This window comes from Xiphias gladius, chromosome 15 (genome assembly GCF_016859285.1).
Source record: "Xiphias gladius isolate SHS-SW01 ecotype Sanya breed wild chromosome 15, ASM1685928v1, whole genome shotgun sequence".
Lineage (NCBI taxonomy): Eukaryota > Metazoa > Chordata > Actinopteri > Istiophoriformes > Xiphiidae > Xiphias > Xiphias gladius.
This window is the reverse complement of record NC_053414.1, coordinates 23,254,887-23,273,016: the sequence shown is the minus strand read 5'-3', so window position 1 is coordinate 23,273,016 and position 18,130 is coordinate 23,254,887. Positions and strand designations below refer to the sequence as shown.

At 40.0% G+C, this 18,130-nt stretch overlaps 1 protein-coding gene across 2 annotated transcripts in view; it reads left to right on the top strand.

Moving 5' to 3' along the window:
* Positions 1-18,130, top strand: part of adcy9 (adenylate cyclase 9) — a 41,217-nt gene that overhangs the window by 16,802 nt on the left and 6,285 nt on the right. For both annotated transcript variants that reach the window (XM_040145396.1, XM_040145395.1), the window contains 9 exons: positions 8,242-8,441; positions 8,979-9,086; positions 9,255-9,529; positions 10,153-10,255; positions 11,315-11,532; positions 12,622-12,781; positions 16,085-16,227; positions 16,876-16,902; positions 17,609-17,882. In XM_040145396.1, the coding sequence (XP_040001330.1) occupies positions 8,242-8,441; positions 8,979-9,086; positions 9,255-9,529; positions 10,153-10,255; positions 11,315-11,532; positions 12,622-12,781; positions 16,085-16,227; positions 16,876-16,902; positions 17,609-17,882 (1,508 nt within the window). The remainder of the gene's footprint in view (positions 1-8,241; positions 8,442-8,978; positions 9,087-9,254; positions 9,530-10,152; positions 10,256-11,314; positions 11,533-12,621; positions 12,782-16,084; positions 16,228-16,875; positions 16,903-17,608; positions 17,883-18,130) is intronic.

Here is an 18,130-nt window from a genome sequence, read left to right as displayed (position 1 = left end):
TGCTGTCATTCACCTGAATTGGTTGTGTGAGCAAGCAGTTATGTTTATCAGAGCTGATCTGCAATGTAGGGCTGCAACTAACAATGATTTCAATAGTCAAGTTATTTGTCATTTCAGCACTAGGGCAATCTGTTTTTCAGTCAGTGTTAGGAAGGTTGGACTGTGTAAGTAAGAGTCATTTTCTGATGCGTGTGCGTGTGTGTGCATGTGCGTGCGTGTGCGTGCGTGCGTGTGTGTGTGTTCACGGTGCGCATGTTCTTGGGATGTACATGTGGAATTTGACAGCTCAGCTACGCTTCCTCTCTGTTCATCCCTCTGTTCATTCATTCATTGATTCATTGATTCGTATGTCTACACACTTCACACTTGTACCTCTGAAAGTGACTGTGCATGAAGTGTGTGTGTGTGTGTGTTTTTGTGTGTTTGTGTGGGTGTTTGTGTGTGTGTGTGTGTGTGTGTGTGTGTGTGTGTGTGTGTGTGTGTGTGTGTGTGTGTGTGTGTGCGCATGGATGCATATTGAGGTGGTTTTTCTAATATGTGAGGATATGCGGGGCAAAGGCGATCACACTGCAGCACACTACCTTGGATGATTCATACATGTCGATATGCCGTGTGTGTGTCTCAGGCAGACAGATGTTCCATATTTCCTGGAAAGGGTGTCTTGTATGTAAAGGGCTAGGCCCTTTTGGGGGATGTGGGTTGTATATGAACTCACACACACACACACACACACATAAAATAATCTCAACAAAAATGAACATTAAATAATGATGTAGTGTTTATTGCAGAGTTTTTGCAGTGCAATACACTGTACAGATTTTTCTATTTTCATATAATTTGACGCATGCAGAAGCCCATGCAATTTGTCAAAAAAATTTGTAAAGAGACAATAAAAATAGAATCACTGGTTATAATATGAAATATTGCTGTAGTTGTTGGGTCATGCACTTACCTGAATAAATAAGTTGGAAAAACATTTCTAATGCAGATGCTATGCTTTCACACAGGACACAAGGACTCACTGAGTTTCTTGATGAGTATGAAAATGATGTGTATCGTTTGCTATGGCATTTGCAGTCACCAGGTCTCAACCCCATTAAATACCTATTGGAGCTTTTGGATTTTGATTGGTTGGGCAAAGATCGTTGCACTGATTAGTCCACATGAAATCAGAGAAGGGGAATCTCCTGGAGTGAAACAACAACTTGCAGTCTCTCTTAATTTCCCATCCTTGACGTACCAGAACCAGTTACCAGTTTTGGGTCAATATTTGTTTGTCGCAAGTGTAAGAAGTCAAATGCCTGCATGTGGTTTGCGTGTTCAAGCCCAAATTATGGTATGCTTGATGCCGAGACCATCATTAGAGGGAAGGGTTGAATTGAAAGAGAAACTTGGCATTGTTTATGTTTGTCTTCCACTGAGTGAATTCAGGGTGCACTGTGTATTTGTAATCACCAGAGGTAGCTTCTAGTGAGGCTTTGCGTGTTTTGTAGTTGCACATGTATATAGTGTACCCAGTGTACCCAAAATTGTGTGGTGCGAATTCAAAATTGTGACTTGCCTGTTTCAGACTCATCTGGTCTGAATTGGGCAACATGCTTCAGCTAAACTTGGTTTTGCAAGTTTGATTTGACCTCAGCTCTATTAAGGTTGGGAATTTTTTTAGGTGATGTTATTAAACTTCATTTACTTTAAGAAACTCGTCTAAAAAATGAGACGTGTGAGACGGGGAGATTGTACCTGAGTGGAAGAGTGAGAGCGAGACTGCACTTTAATTTGATTTGTAGCGATTTTTTTTTTTTTGAATAATGTAATTATGTGTAATTTTATGTAGTTCTGTGGTGATGTGTGTGTTACTACAGGTGCAGGTCAATCTGGGGTTCAATGTGTGTTAAGGCCCTCTCAGACAGATCTGCGGTATGAAAGCGGTATAATTCTGAGTGCTCACATGAACATCTGTGTCTATGCCTACAGGTGTCTCTGTGTATGTTGTTTTTCGTTGTGTTTCAGTAAATGTGTAGTATGTGTCTTCACAAATCTTAAATTTTGCCCCCGATGTGGGAAAACAACTGGTTTTCAGCCCCTTACATACCCTGTCCTTGTTCAAGTCATCTTTACGGAAGGTCTAAAGTTTAATGTCATGTAATGATGGCATTTTCTGGCAGTAATGCATATAAAGAGTAAAAAATCAATAAAAAGTCTAATGAAAATCAGTGGAGCTGGCTTACTCTGAAAAAAATAAATGGCAAGCATGGCTAAAAAGCACAGACTTTAAGATGATGAAGCCAAAGTCAGTAAAGTCCATGATTTTCTTATTATCATACATACATGTAGTTTAGGCTGGGTTGGGACCTCTGGTCCGGCCAGTGTGGTTATGACTAGATGTATCCATATACAGTATAGGCATTTCTGTGTGTGTTGTAGTCGTAGTAGTAGTAGCTGTCCTCAACTGAACCCTCTCCACTCCAGCCAGATGGTCTGAATAAATCAATAAAAACCATTGAGCTGCACTGAGACTTTAGAGTGCTGGTGTCAGTTTCTTTCCCAGAGTGCTGCCTTTACAGAGCCTGGAGAAGATCAATATGCAAACAAACAGACACACACACACACACACACACACACACACACACACACACACATACACACACACATACACACATATACTGTAGATATATGCACACACAAGATAGCACAACAGTTTGTTACAATGACTTTGGCTGCAAATACACAGTAGTAAAGGTTTAGCTTTGTTATGCCTTAGACCTTGGATAAACACACAGAAGATAGGCTGTTGATAAAGTTAGAAAAGCTGAAATGGAAGTAGACAAGGAATGTGGGTTATGTGAGGCATGCTAAACTCAGTGACCTTCAAAGTACTCTCGGTCTCTTCCTCCCCCTCGCCATCTCTGCACCGTTTGCCACTCTACTTTTGCTATCTCCTTTATCTCTGTCTCTATAACTCATCAGCCTTTTGCCTCTCATGCAGGACACATGCCAAAGTAAGAGGGAAGATCACAAAAAGTGCCTGGTCACTGCCCAGCTCTACATCTCTAGCAAGAATATTTGGTCTTTGCAAACATGAAAGTAAAAAAAAATAAAATAAATACAGAATAAGAATTTTTAAGTTCAAGACATTAAATCATTTCAGTGTCTTCTGTCACTTCAGAAGCCGATCTCAGCCAACTGCAAACTGGAAGTAAGACCATATGTATATAAATTTACAAAGACTTGTGTCTTTTACATTAAACTTTTATAGAGGTTAAGGAATTTCTTGAATCAATCACTGTAACTAGAAGGTGATGGCTGTTCAAATCACAGAGAGTGAGATTTTATGCAATAAGGACTCTTACATAAATTGTTGTCAGTGGGCTGTGCGTGATTGATTTTGTGCCTTTGCTTTTATGGGAGATTTTACTTTTGTGTAAGCTTTGATATCCGACTAATAGAGCTCTCTCACATCAGACATTTTGACATGTCACAGTAGGAAAAGCAAGGGTGTGAATAATAAAATGAATGGTGGCTGAATTCCATTTTCCTGCTTCAGTTTAAAGGTCCTGGTATTGTTCATGCCGGGTCACTGTTTAAATTGTTATGACTCACTGCGACACTAAAATTGACCAATATTAAGACCTAGACATAGCCTCCAAGACAAACATTACAAGGAGCAAAATAAGCTTTTTTACTTCTTATGTAATAAAAATAATAATTTACTGACTTTATATTTTAAGATAATTTGGGTTTTTCCCTGCCAATTCAGTACAGTTGGAGTTGTCTTGGAGCCAACATCTAGAGAAAATGAGAGAAATTGCATCTTAAGCTACTCATGCATTGGTTTCAGTGTACAGACATGGTGATGACTGCTTGGGTGGTATTTAGCTGTACCACATGATAAGCTGGCCACATTTTCTATTGATTGTTCTAATGGTAATCATTTTTAGCTTGGAATGGGCAACTACCTGGGAGAATCAGAGCTATTCAACCATGTCCCTTTGGTCCCAGCTTAACCACTCCTTGGTGAAGATTCTTACCATAGTCTCTAAAACTCTGAAGTGAAAACCATTCTACCAAAAGGTATTCACTCATTTGGCGTTCTGATGATGGTGGTGGAGAGCGCTGTCTAACACGTTAGTTGAGATCTGGTGACTTTGAAGGCCATAGCATATGATTCACATCATTTTCATACTCATCAAACCATTCAGTGACCCCTCGTGCCCTTCATTCCTTAATGTTTTTCTACTAATTTATTGTTTTTTTTTCTTTCTTTTGTTCTTTCTCTTCCATCTGTATATAATCCATTCAACAAACATCTGGTTCAGAGATTCTTTGAAAAAACAGTTATTAATAGAATCCCAAGAACTGGGGTAGTTTTTAATGTGAGATAAATATTCCTGATACCTGATTCTCCTGAACTTCTCAGCCACGTGTTCAAGTTATATGTTACGAACTTCTGTTTTTGTATAAATTATCATCCATATGACATGTAACAAGCAGAAAGTGGTTTGTGACTGTGGCTGATACAGAAAAGGGTTCGGGATTTTCATGGGAAAGAGAGATGACAAGAAAAAATTTACACTCTTACTATCCCATAATTATTTTTTATGTATATCTTCATGACTTTGTAAATCTTTCTGTCACTTCACAGAGGAAAATGAAGTGTACTGCAGTTTAAAAGTAATGATGACTAAACAAAATAGAATTTTTTTTTTTTTTTTTCTTTTAAAACTTGTCCTTGTTTCTCCCTGTATAAGGTCCAATATTACACGACCCCCCCCATTTACTTGCTCAAGCTGTTTCTCACAGTAAACTGTCCTTCTCTCTCTGACAGGAGCCTGCTCTGTGTGTGTTTTTTGTGTGACAGTCAGTGAGCAATTGGAGATCAAGAACAAAATAGAAAGAGGCAGACAAGCCATCATTAGGCAATTCACAGCCATATGCTTCACTTGTTGTACAGAAGGCCCCTGTTAACATTCATTAGAATCTGATAGAGTACTCAGCTCTCAGAGCTAATGGATGGCAGAGAATAGCAGTGAACCATTGCGTGACAGTGTACGTACGTACATACGTGTGTGTGTGTGTGTGTGTGTGTGTGTGTGTGTGCTTTGTGGCTCGAGATCTCATAAATGGCCTTTGTCGCCTGTTTGGCAAAGGACTCAAACCCTAAGTTCGGACTGTTGTTGGCCTAAAGGCTTAGGACATCTGCCAAGTCTACATTGTCCCAGGGCCTGGGGCAAGACAGACAGTGCCTCCAGACTCCCAGGATAAGTTCATTGTTAGTTACGCATTCATAACTAATTTTATTTATGCAGACAAGGAAGCAGGACAAAGAGCTGTGGTGAAACTCAATCATGCCCATTGGTTCCACAGTGGCCAACTTAACCTCTGGCGTATTGTTGAATGCATGCAGCTGATGACAGATTAACCCTGGATCAGTGAAACAACCAGACACTGAATCATAGAAATTGACTTTAGTTCTGCCAGTAATGTGATCAATTTGAGATCTTTAAGACAGGTTCTTATTCCACTTCATTAAATCTGAAAATCACAAGCCTTCGAAGTTTCCTTTACACTGTCACTGTTATTAGCAGGTTGGAAAAGCCGTATGGCATTTACTGACATTCTACCACTACTACCTCTACCACCACCCAGGGGTAGTAGAGATAGTAGCACGACAGCCGCTGCTCTACAAAATGTCTTATTTGTATTCAGGGTTTTATTGAAGTAGCTACTCTCTTAGCACATTAGATTTCTATTACACTGACACACAAAAAAGTGTAAAAAGTGGAGAGTGTATAGGAAAAGGAGTAACCTGTATAGAGAGGGAGGATTGAAAGAGATGGAAGGATGATTCAAACTGTAGATGCATCCAGTGAAAGGAGAGACAGCAGACATGAAGGGGGGGTTTGTGTGTGTGTGTGTGTGTGTGTGTGTGTGTGTGTGTGTGTGTGTGTGTGTGTGTGTGTGTGTGTGTGTGTGTGTGTGTGTGTGTGTGTGTGTGTGAGATTCACTAAAAATGTTCCAAGTATACTGTGGCATATAAACCAACTTATGAATACACTTACTCAGCATCAGACTGATGCACCTGCTTTCACATATGGGTTGGGAGCTCACACTGGCTGACACATCGTCACATATGTTTTCCTTTTGTTTAATATTAAAAAAAAAAGACTTATCTGTTGACCTGACATCATGCATCAAAGGGAACAGAGTTTAAAAGTTAAATGCTCTTGTGTTGGAAACGGGGAGCGTGAACGTTTTTAAAGGATAATTCCAGGTAATTTTCATACATTTACGAACAAGTTTTACCCAACCCCTTGTTCTCATTCATTCCAGGTCATTTCCAAATTAAATGGAAAACATCTTCTGTTTTCATAAAATGGAACTGGATAAAAGCTGCTTTTTCCACTGTTAAGTCTTCAGTTGCAAATCTCTTGTACACTACGAGTAACACATGATATTTAGACACAATACAAAAATTTAAATTGCAAACAACTTAGGCAAAGCTGAAACATATGATACTTTTTAATTTGATATTTGAAAATGATCTAAAGTGATAATCCAGTCAAAATATGCCAAAATTCTTAGACAAAGCTGAACTACGCATGCATTGATACAGCATATTTCTCCTGGAAGCTTTTTATTTCACATCCTTACAAAAAAAACCTCACAGATGCAGGAATGAGCATCTGTAGGGCTGTTATGAAACACAGAAGTAGTGATAGAGAAAATTGGCTTCAGTCTTTCCTGTAGGGAAAACTCATGCCTTGGAGCAGGGATGCCATATGAGGGGTTCCTTTTCTCAATTAAGATTATACATAACAATGAAATGCAAGGTCATTTTGAGGCAGGGAACCTATTAAGACTCCTGGACATCCCTTTATGGCCTACGGATGCCCCTATAGTCAGCACCATGCTAATAAGGTTAACATCTTTACCTGTTTGAACAAAGAGGCCAGCTAGCCAGGTTACTGTGTGTTTGGTTAGGCTGATAGCGGCTGGCAATGGGCCACTACTCTATTCCACTGTTTGTGTATTTCCTTGTTGGCCCTACACCAGTGTGAACATGGCCCGAGCTCTGGGCAGATTTGCAAACATTGTTGGTGAAACACCCAGTATTGCATTACCACCTGCTTGCCAGCGTGCGTGTGCATGAACAAAGAGTGACTGATCATTGGCCGATGAGGGTACGTCTGCAACTAGCCACTGATTTCCCAAATGTTCTATTTTTCCCACAAAATGTCAAAAATCATGAATGCCCGTCACTCTTATTTTGACCTTTCAAGTCAGATTTAGTCTAATCAGCAACCAAAAAAAAAGTGTTTGTTTCATAATGTTATAAAGCGAAGAAACATTTGAAGCTATAACAGGCACATGTATTCGTATTTAATAACTGACTTAAACAATTGATTATCAAAATATTAATTACTAATTTTCCTGTAGACTCACTTCTGTTCCAGCACTAGTTTAGAGTATGCAGATGTAACATGCAGCAGTCCTCACATTAGATGCTTTGTTGCCCAGCGAATGTTTGGCAGGATCAAATTGCTTAGTACTTTGGGGTGTTCAAAACTCCTGGGTTGATGAAAGGATTACATTCTCTGTGTAACCATCAAGAATGATGAATTTTAGGGAACATCTCACTGTGAATTGCCACTATTTTGTAGTCTGCGGATGATAGCAAATAACTGGGGTACTGCAGTGGGACCCCTTTTGTGCCACTGATGTCTCTTTTCTCTCTCTCCAATGCAGTTCTTTTCTTTATTGCCTCCACGCAGGCGAAGGCCGAGGCTAAAGGCAATATGTTTTTGGGTTGACCGTTTGTCCATTCGTCCGGTTCTCGTGAATGCGATATTTCAGGAGTGCCTGGAAGAAATCTCTTCAAAGTTGGCAAAAACATTCACCTCGACTCAAGGATGAACTGATTAGAATTTGGTCAAAGGTCAAAGGTCAGGGTCACTGTGACCTGAAAACATGTTTTCGGCCATTATCCAAGAATTCATTTGCAAATTATGATAAACTATGATTAATACCTTTTATTAAAGTTCTTCAAAGTCTTCACTACATTTATTATATGAGTCTGGACAAAAATGGATGTAACCTGCAACTTGAGTGGTTGGCGGAGGAATACGACAGCAAGCCAATAATTCTAGTTTTTTTTCTGTCACTTTTAAGTCAAACCGAGAAAATTATGAAAGTCATGACTGAAGCTCTAAACAGAAGGGTTTTTGTGTTTGCTCCCCTTAGGGCTGAAGACCTACCTGATCTCAGGGAGGAAGTTGGAACATGATGTGCAGTGTGGCTGTTCTCAGGTGGGACTGCCAGGTGGGGATTTTGTAGGAGTCGGCCTGTCCTCCTGTCCTCAGCCCCGCACACCAGACCTCATCCCTGGAGGAACGCAGGCTGCAGATCCCCTGCTGCCCAACCAACCACCAGACAGGATTGGGGTAAGTGCAGTTAAAAAAACTTGATTGTTACTTTAATTCCCACTTTCTGTGTGACTAACAACACATGTATGGAACTTATAATAACATTCACTGTTTATGCTTTTTATGATGACTGAGCACTTGGAGACTTTAATATTTTTTGATGGAAAATTTTATTCTTCACACTCTACAACATGAAGAAAATTGTTGCTGGAACAGTCATGCAGCTGATTTTTCATTCATCCTGTTGTAGATGAAGGTTGCCCAGCCCTGACATTGTGAAAGTTTTTTTCAAATATCAGGTGGTGTCTGACCTTTTTCATTACTCCCAAATGTGGCTCATGCACCCAGTTATTTTGACTCCATATCTGCCCATAATCATTTCTGAATGAGTCGATTATAGGGAAGGTGATGATATCAGAGACTACACCCTTTGACTGAGACTAACTAAACTGTCAGTCATTCATGTAAAAGTGATGATTTTATATTTCATGCTTCTTCTGTATGATCTGTTTTTATTTGTCAGCCACTCCCAACACTGTCCTTTTTTCTCTCTAGCCTCCCTGTGTGTCCCGTAGTGTGGCCTTGTCTGTGGGAGCAGAGCAGGGTGATGATGTGGCTGTGCTGAATGGCTGCCATGAAGAGCACAAGACTAGTAGTGCCAAGGTAGAACACACACGCGTGTGCTTGCTATGCCCCCCTTGAAGCATTTGTCACTTAAGCTTTTCAACAATCACTCCCGCAGTTGCTTCCCTTATGTGACCGTCTTGTCCTCCATCTTCTGAATGTTGTCCCTCGCTTCCCCCTTATTTTCTTCACCCTCTCCTCCTCCAGTTCATCCCAGGTCACAGCCCCAGGGCTGTAAACGGCCTCCTGAGTCCCCCACTGGAAGACCCAGTGCGGGCTAGCCAGAGCTCCCTGTGTGACATCCTCCAGGAGAAAGAGAAGAAGACTAGCACTAGCACAGGGACTGGCACCAGTCTAGGTATGACTGGTGGCACGGGGACGGCGGGTCCAGGTATGGACCACTCTGCCCTGATCCAGCTGCGTGCCAAGAACTTTAGAGAAAAGAGCGACGCCCACTTTGTGGATGTTATCAGGGAGGACAGGTGAGCAAAGAGGTTAAAGGTAGAATTTATGACAGATAATGCCGCTCAAGGGTGACGGATAATTTCTGATTAGGGTGACAGAGCGAGTAGTGGGGAAGGGATCCATTCAGTAAACATCACTTATATGAATAATATAAAACCTTTCTACTCAGGGTGTGTATCTATCCATTGAACCATTTTTCTAAACTACCTATCATGTTCAGGGTTGCAGGGCTGCAGCTTATCCCAGCATGCTCTGGGTGATGGGTTGCCAGTCTCTCGCAGGAATAATACACATCATTAAACAGATACATTCACTCTTGCACACTACATGTCTTTAGAGTGTGGCAGTAAAGACATATGAACACACAGGGACAAGCATGCAAACTCCACTCCGGAAGGCCTCAGGATGCCCTTAAAAACAGAATCCCAAAGGATCCAGTCTGCAAAATCTTACCATGGATTTCTTTCCAAGATTTCTTATTATCTGATAATTAAAAGTAAATACATTGGAAATTTTGGTGCATTTTGTTATTGAAGGTGTATTTTGTTTAGTATTATTTTGTTTCCAAAGGCAAATCATGTGTGTCACATCATAAACTCGTATGATATATATGTGGTCTTGATTTTTCTCTGGTCCACAGTCTGATGAAGGATTACTTTTTCAAGCCACCCATCAACAAGATCAGTCTCAATTTCCTAGAGAGACCCCTGGAAAAGGCCTATCGCAGCAGCTACAAGGAGGAGGTACACACACAAACTGCTACTTCTATATTATTATGCCTATAAGACCTTTGCTTTGTATTTACTTTTTTCGTTACCCTACCTGTCACTGTAATTATAACCCTCATCACCGCCATTCTCGGCACCAACCTTAAATCAGTTCCTGACAAAACAGAGGAGTGGTAAAATGTTCTGACTTTGATTACTTTTTCTTTCCTTCTCCTATCCTGTGACGTTATTTTCTAAGTACGTGGATAAAAAAGAGCACAAACAAACCACAAACAGATAGGCACATGAACCTCAGACAAACAGTAGTATTATAATACATTTAGGGGTCTTGGTCAGTGTCTGTCTGTGTGTGTCTGTCTTTGTGTACCTGTTTGTGAGTGAAGGGGGAGGGTTTGTTGTAACTTGTTCCTTGTAACCCCCCCCCCCAAATTTTATGCCACATTAGTGCCACACTCTCACACACCCAGGACAAGTTCCAGTTGGCCTGCTTTGACCTCACTGCCTTGCAGCCCCCTGCTGTTACATCAGTGTTACTACAGACCAAGAAAAAAAAAACCCCTTCATGCAAAATCTTTGTAGTGACTGTAGTTTAGAAAAACTAACAATCAGGTAGACAGGGCGGTTTCGATTCCGATTTAGTTCTTCACATTTTTAAAAAAAAGTTTTGTTTCATTTTGAGACACCTGCCTTTCGTTAGTCATTTACAGTAAGGCAAGGTAAGTTTATCTGTATGGCATTTTTCAACAACAAGGCAGTTCAGAGTACATTACATAAGATATAAAAACACATCAAGAAAAGATATAAAAGACAAAAAAGTCACATATATAAAAAGAAGAAAAAAGAATATAATTAAATAAATAGAAATATGATGAAGTTGAATAAAACAATAACAATAAGTTACCTTTTGATGGCGCAGATGTTCTTTTCTATCTTTCTAAACACTACGATAATCTCTAAATAGACATGTTAAAACTGGTAAAATATGTATATCTATGCAGAATAAGGTATAAACATGATTTCTAGGAAATTTGAGCTACTGCGTGTCTTGGGTTTCACATCCTTCTCCCCCTCCAGGTGAAAAACCAGGTTCAGGTGCAGACATTTGCGAGCTCCACCTTTAGCTCCTTCCTGGATGTTCTCCTCAGCTGTTTTGTTTTCCTGGCCCTGACCCTGGCCTGCTTCCTTCCACCTCTCGTGAGCCCAGTCAGCGCGGGCCCTCCAGCTCCCGCGGCCCTGGCCCTGGCTCCCTTGGCCGGTCTGTTGGAGCTGGCCTCTCTGGTGCTGTCCATACGGTGAGGAGACTTAGGCAGATGATATAGATGTCAAGTTTTTGGTTGTGGGTATGCTTTTACGTGGGGAAGTCCACACACATCTTTAGTATCAGAGAGGTTTCAACCAATATGGGCTTTAAAGGCCAAAGACATATTTATATAACATATTTATTGTCTAAAACTTTGACCACTTTATGAAACAAAATGACTGTGGACTCAGTGTTTTCCAAAGATTTATTTTTTCCTGGCAGGATGGAAAAGCCTCTGTCATTTTGGGTGTTGTTGTCAGTGCTGTGCCATCAGGGCCTAAGAATATGCAAGTGTTTGTATCCTATCAGCGGCTGTAGCGTCTGGTTGGAATAAAAGCCTGTATCTCCTGGGCCTCAGAGGCACATTATGGAAAACCACTGATAGACTGACTGTGTAGCACTATGGCTCCCAACTTAAACCAAAACAAAGTATTTTATGTGTTGGTTGGCTCCCACACAAGAAAGGATTAACTTCTCTGGTCAGATACAACTGGCTCATGTCCATTTTTTTGTGAAAGACCAGTACTGACTCAGACAATGGCATAATGACATACGGATACCAGGTATAGTTCCAAACCTGCAAAAAAACATTTGTACTTGGATTTTCCAGTATTCGAGTGCAATAGATGTGTTTTATTTATTTTGTGGTGTGTTTTCATGGGTGTGTATGCATCTCAGTGGACAGTATTTAAAAATCAATTAATTTTCACTCATTGCCATGCCTAAATTGGCAATAAATCTTCATCTTCTAGCTGGGAATTGGACAGCATAGTTGTATTAATAATGTGTCTTAACTAAGGACTCACAAGAGCCTGCTGCAGTTTTTTTCCTGACTGAATAGGAAGAGGTCTGGAGGTGGGTTGAAAGTTATAGGGAGGGAGAGTGTTTTTCTTTATTCTGTTTTCTGTGTACTTTTGTTTTGTTCAGTCATTGCACAAGGTTTTGTTGATTGTGATTCTTGGTGTCATTCCGACAAGTTAAAGAATGAACTGATTTTGGTTTGGAGTTGTGCTGCTAGAAACTCATCCTGTGTTGTCTCCCCCTGACTCTTTTTTTCTTCCTCTCCTCCCCTCACCTGCAGTATGGCCTTCTATTTGGAGGAGGTGATGAACTGTACTCGCTCCCTGCTCTTGGTGGTCTCTGGATGGGTTCCCCATCATGTGACCGGGGCCGTGTTAGTTTCCCTCCCCGCCATCTCCGTCTTATCCCACCTCGCCGGCAACGTCCAACTGCCCCTCCAGGTAAACATGTGCATTAGGTCGTGGGGTAAAAACCAGAAAACACTCTGTGGCTGAATGGATAAAAGGGACACTCTGACAATCCGAGACTCTGTGTGTCCAGGATGTCTGTCACTGTCTTAAGAATCCTGCTCTGGACAAAAGGAGTTCATACCATACTGTTTGCAGCTTGGTTGGTGACTGCTTTGGTGTCATATGTAGTCCTGAAACAATTTTTTGAATTATAGAAAAGTCAGTTAAGAGGATTAACAATAATAATAGTAATACTTTTAATTTTAAGTAAAACTATGGATGACGGAACCCTTTTTGCATCGGCCAACTCAGAGCTCAAATCAGTGCCTCAACAGATGATGATGAGATTTGCGGCAGATGGTTACAGTAGGAGCTTCAGTAATGCTTTAGTTTATGGGTCTGTACATTCCAGTTTATTTCCAAATAATCTCCCAAGAGGTTTCCTGGAAAGAATATACGTTGTTACTAATTACAGGTAGAATAGAGTGATCAGTTACACTACCACTTATCTCTATATACTAAGATAGCACCGCCGTGAGAGTTTTATTCAGAGCATAAACATGCAAATTGTGAAATGTGTCTATAAACAAACATACAATTCAGCTTAAGTGAAGAATAAAGCTTCCAGTAATAAATAAATGAGTAATAAATATTGACTGGGGTTTAAATGGAGTTGTTTATTTAATAAAAAATAATAATAAAGTCAGAAAGAAACTCAACACAACTAATTGAACTATCTATCTAACTAACTAAAGCAATAGTCTTAGGACTTTGTCTCTATCTCTGCTGTAATTCGTACCAGACTACATGGTTCTTTCTAGGAAACTATCAAGAAATTATTAGGAAATAATGGACCCCTAAAATGAAGTGTTACCTGAGCTTCTTAATAAGGTGCAGAAACAAACATTTCAACATAAAGCAAATCTTCAGCGGAGTAAAAGTCTCCTATTATACTCCAGATCTCATCCTTCCAGATCCTGAAAATATCAAACATTTCCTGGTTGCAGACTCACTACTTGCTTGCTTTTCGCCTTTTCATATAATCACAAATTGTATCATTTGGTTTTTTTTTTCCTAGACTGATTGGACTTTTGTCTATCAGTGTAGGAAAAAAATATTTAGACACTCTGCTGTTACAAGACTACAACAACTGTCACCATTACTCCTAGTACTGCAACGGATTTAACTACTGCTCCTACTATCAGTATGACTGTGCTACCTCTGCTGTTACAGGGACTAGTGCTAATTGTGGTATTGGTAGTAGTTTCCAAGCTATAATAGTTTGCCCACATTGATATCTCTAAGCTAAAGTAAGCAGAGAGGAGTTCGGCGGTTTGAAACCTTGCCCATAGTGGTCTGAAGCCAGAGATCCTCTGAGACCAGCAGAGCCGTTAGCTGGCATTAGCAGTGATAGGAACTGTGGAAGGAAAACAGCTAAGAGGCTTCAGAAGGTTTCAACTGTGGACCTTGGCACCAGAAATGTTGATATTTCTTCTTCTCTGAGTCCTGCATTTGAGAAGATTGAGAGCAGCCATACTTTGCAGTGTTTTTGTGCTGTTTTGAGTCAAGGCCATGTCCAACTGTATAAGTTTGACTTTTGCCTTTCAGCTTTGAGCCAACGGCTGCTTGCAAGATGTGTGGTGTTTTGATATCTTGTTTTTCAAGGATTTAACACCCCATTTCTCTATCCATTTCTCTCCCACCCTGCTCTGTCTCTTTCCTCTACTCTCTCCATCTCTTTGGGGCTTACAGATCAAAGTAGTAGTCTTATGGAGAGTTGTTAATTAGACGTGCAGTTTTCTGGACTTTAATGCCTTTGAAGATATTAAAACCCAATAACAGTGCTGGGGGGGTGCTGGCATGACTGGGAGAGCGGGGGGACACGTGTAGGGATGAGAGGGGAAAAGATTATACGCTATCAGTGTAATCTTTAACAACCTGTGAATGTGCTCAAATTACTACTGCTGTCTCCATATGTGTTTGCATGAATCTAGCCATGCATATGACAATCAGCATGTTTCACATCAAATCCCCTTGAAGGATCTTTCCCTGCCTTTGATTTATGAAGATTATTTTTTGCAATGCAATACACTCTGGGTTTCACAGTTGGCTTATATTGCATTTGACATTTAGATTTTGGATACCCGATGAATTGCATGCAGAGAACTGGCAGTGCAAAAGAGATTCCAATCCCTAATTAACCATTTCTCCAACTAATTAGAGATGTTTATGTTATTTGTAACCAGTGCTTTTATCGCTATTGAAATAAAAGTAAAAAGGAGTTGGCAAAAAAGCAAGAATCTAACAAAACAAAAAATCCATTAAGATAAAACATGAAGTTTGACACTAGTATTGTGTTACAATGGGTTGCTCATTCTATGCTACTAAACTGTAAGTGGCCAAGGTTAAAAAAATTCAGGTCACTGAAGGTCCCCGGCAACAACACAAAAGGTCAGTGATTTCACTCCATTTGGTCAGAGAAACCTTTATAAAGCTATTCATAGGTCATAGGTCTCTAAATACACTGACCATACTAACTAAAATGAAACTTGAATTGAAACTAAGGTCCAAAATGTAATCTCAACCTTAAACCTTGAACAGTTCTATGCACACTGCTTGTCATATAACCAGTTATCAACATTTTATACAGGGTTTAGTAATTTACAGTGTTAGCACCACTAGTTAGTGAAATGCAGGCAATGAGACATATAAAGAAAAACATGGTTTACAGTGGAATAAAGGGTATGTTATCTGAAAAGACAGATAAAAGTCAGGTCAAATAGCTTGTAAGCGTTTTGAAAAAATGTTATTTAGTGACAAAAAGTACTGTACAAAGGGGTAATCATAATGTGGGGTATCAGCCTACAGATGGGCTTTGAGCTGTCAATGGCTGCCAATGGTTACAAGCAGAAAAGAATCCAGGGCAGAAGTCGCGGTTTTCCCTGGCATGAAAGAAGAAATCTGATGTATTTATGCTGCATGCTAACACAACCAATATTGATTTTGGACAGAACATGCTGATTTTACAGCTGAAGTTGTAACAGTGTATCAGTATTACCTTACTCAAACGACGTGATTCTCACAAATACGCTTGTTGATTCTCAAGTGGATACCACAGTTGGACACAGAAACGAAATTTTGATTCATAGTTTTTAATTAATATATATGTTTGTTTGTTTTTTTTTGGAAAGAAAGCAATAGTAGTCCACATTGACTGGGGCTATGGAGAACCCTGCTTATTGACCCCTGTGATTCCTTGTTAAGTCACTTTAATGACTAGCTTTTTTCCTCAAGGTGACCATGTTCCTGTGCTGTGCCACCATTCTGGCCATCATCCAGTATTGTAACTTCTGTCAGCTGAGTTTTTGGATGCGCTCAGTCCTGGCTACTGCTACAGGGGTCGCCTTGCTGCTGTTGCTGTACAGCCCCTTACAAAGGTACAAGTGAACAATTGTTGTTTGCATATATACTACAAATACCAAATGCAAATCTTTGGTAAACACATACACACAAGCCAACAATTACACATGCCTGTGTGTGTATACAATTACACGTACCCGTGTGTGTATATACACACCCACATATGGCAATACTATCCATGGTATGTACTCAGTGTGGCATCTCATGTCTCGTACAGTTAAAATACTTGTAATCCAGTCTGAGCACTACTAAGTTCATACAAGAGAATCAAAAGTGTTAATTTATAAGCACTGTGTAATTGAAACATAGGAATTAAGAACACAATGTAAAAAGCACAAATTTACAGCTTTGTGTTTGGCGTGTAGGTTTTATATATACATAAATTTGACTGCATACAGTTCTCATCTACCGCTGTCTTTTATAGCCATAAGTTGTTCATGAATACATTTATACATGAATTCATTGTTCTTAAACTTTTTAATTTACTCAGTTGGTTTGGTACTACATACATACACCTCCAACTACCTGTTCCTTCAGAGTAAAGAGGATTAAATCTGATCTATATTAGACCTGCATTCATGTGTGAGTATTGTGTGTCCTTGTGAGTCTGTCTGAATACCTGACCAGCGTTCTCTCCCGACTGACACCACTTTTGTCTCTTTCAGTTCCAGTAACAGCTTGCCAGTTCACGGGTGAGTGTCTCTGTGGATACAGAGGGGTTTGATGGATGAGTAACATTTGAAGGGTCAACATGAGTGACATCGCCTTTTTTATTTTTCATAACTACAGCTCTCTCTGGCTTTTATTTATTCTCAAGCTTTCCCACTTATTGATGGTGTCAAAGAAATTCAATAACCAAATTGAAACAGCCAAATTCTCCAGCATTTTTTTTTTTCTATACAGTGAGGCCACAGCCTTGGTGCCTAGAGATTATGAAACAGTTAGCAAAGTTCCAGTCAAATTTTCAGTCAAAAGAAATCCAGGTCTTTATCAGTATTTATTAGTTTGTCAACCAGATGTTTCTGAGGTAAGGTTTTCAAGGACAAATAACCACTTGTCCGTTTTTTACATTGAGTGTGCTTACATGTATACCTGTGCTAATTACAAACCCTAAAGTAAATAGCTTAAGTACATCTACAGATCAAAAATGCACTGACAGAGTTTTTTCCTGATAGAATTTTATCACTCATTCACTTCGAGTGCAATTACTGCATCAGAAATGTTTCCATTACGAGGCACGTCATCTAGATTTAGCACACATCACCTCACAATAAACTGGGCTATGGAAATATCTCGGTCTCCTTCCTTCTCCTGTCACCCCCTAATTATGACAATCAATTGTTTTTTATTCCCTCATTTCTCTGATTCCTGTCTCATTCCCCCCGTTTTCTCTCTCAGGCTGAACATCTCCACATCAAGTGATGGTGGGTCAGAACCGGACCCTAACCCCAAACACCCTTTTGACCTTTTGCTCCCAGAGGCTTTCCTGGCCTTCTTCTTGCTTCTTCTCCTGGTCTGGTTCCTCAACCGTGAGTTCGAGGTCAGCTACCGTCTCCATTACCATGGCAACGTGGAGGCTGACAAACATCGCTCCAAGATCCAGACGATGCGAGACCAGGCAGAGTGGTTACTTGGCAACATCATCCCCATCCATGTCGCTGACCAGCTCAAGGTTTTCATTGTTGTTATAACAAAAATATCAGACTTATCGTTATTATGAAGGTTATCAAAACAATGGTTAATACAGACTAATCCAGAAAATCCACAAAATTTTTAAGGATATCCAAAAATACATTATGCTTGGTATTTTTTTCTTTAATGAAGGAGAAGAAAGATGAGAATCTTAATCACTCTATCATCACTCAGCACAGCCATCTAGTTTTAATGATAAAACAGAAAAATAATTGTTAAATATATACA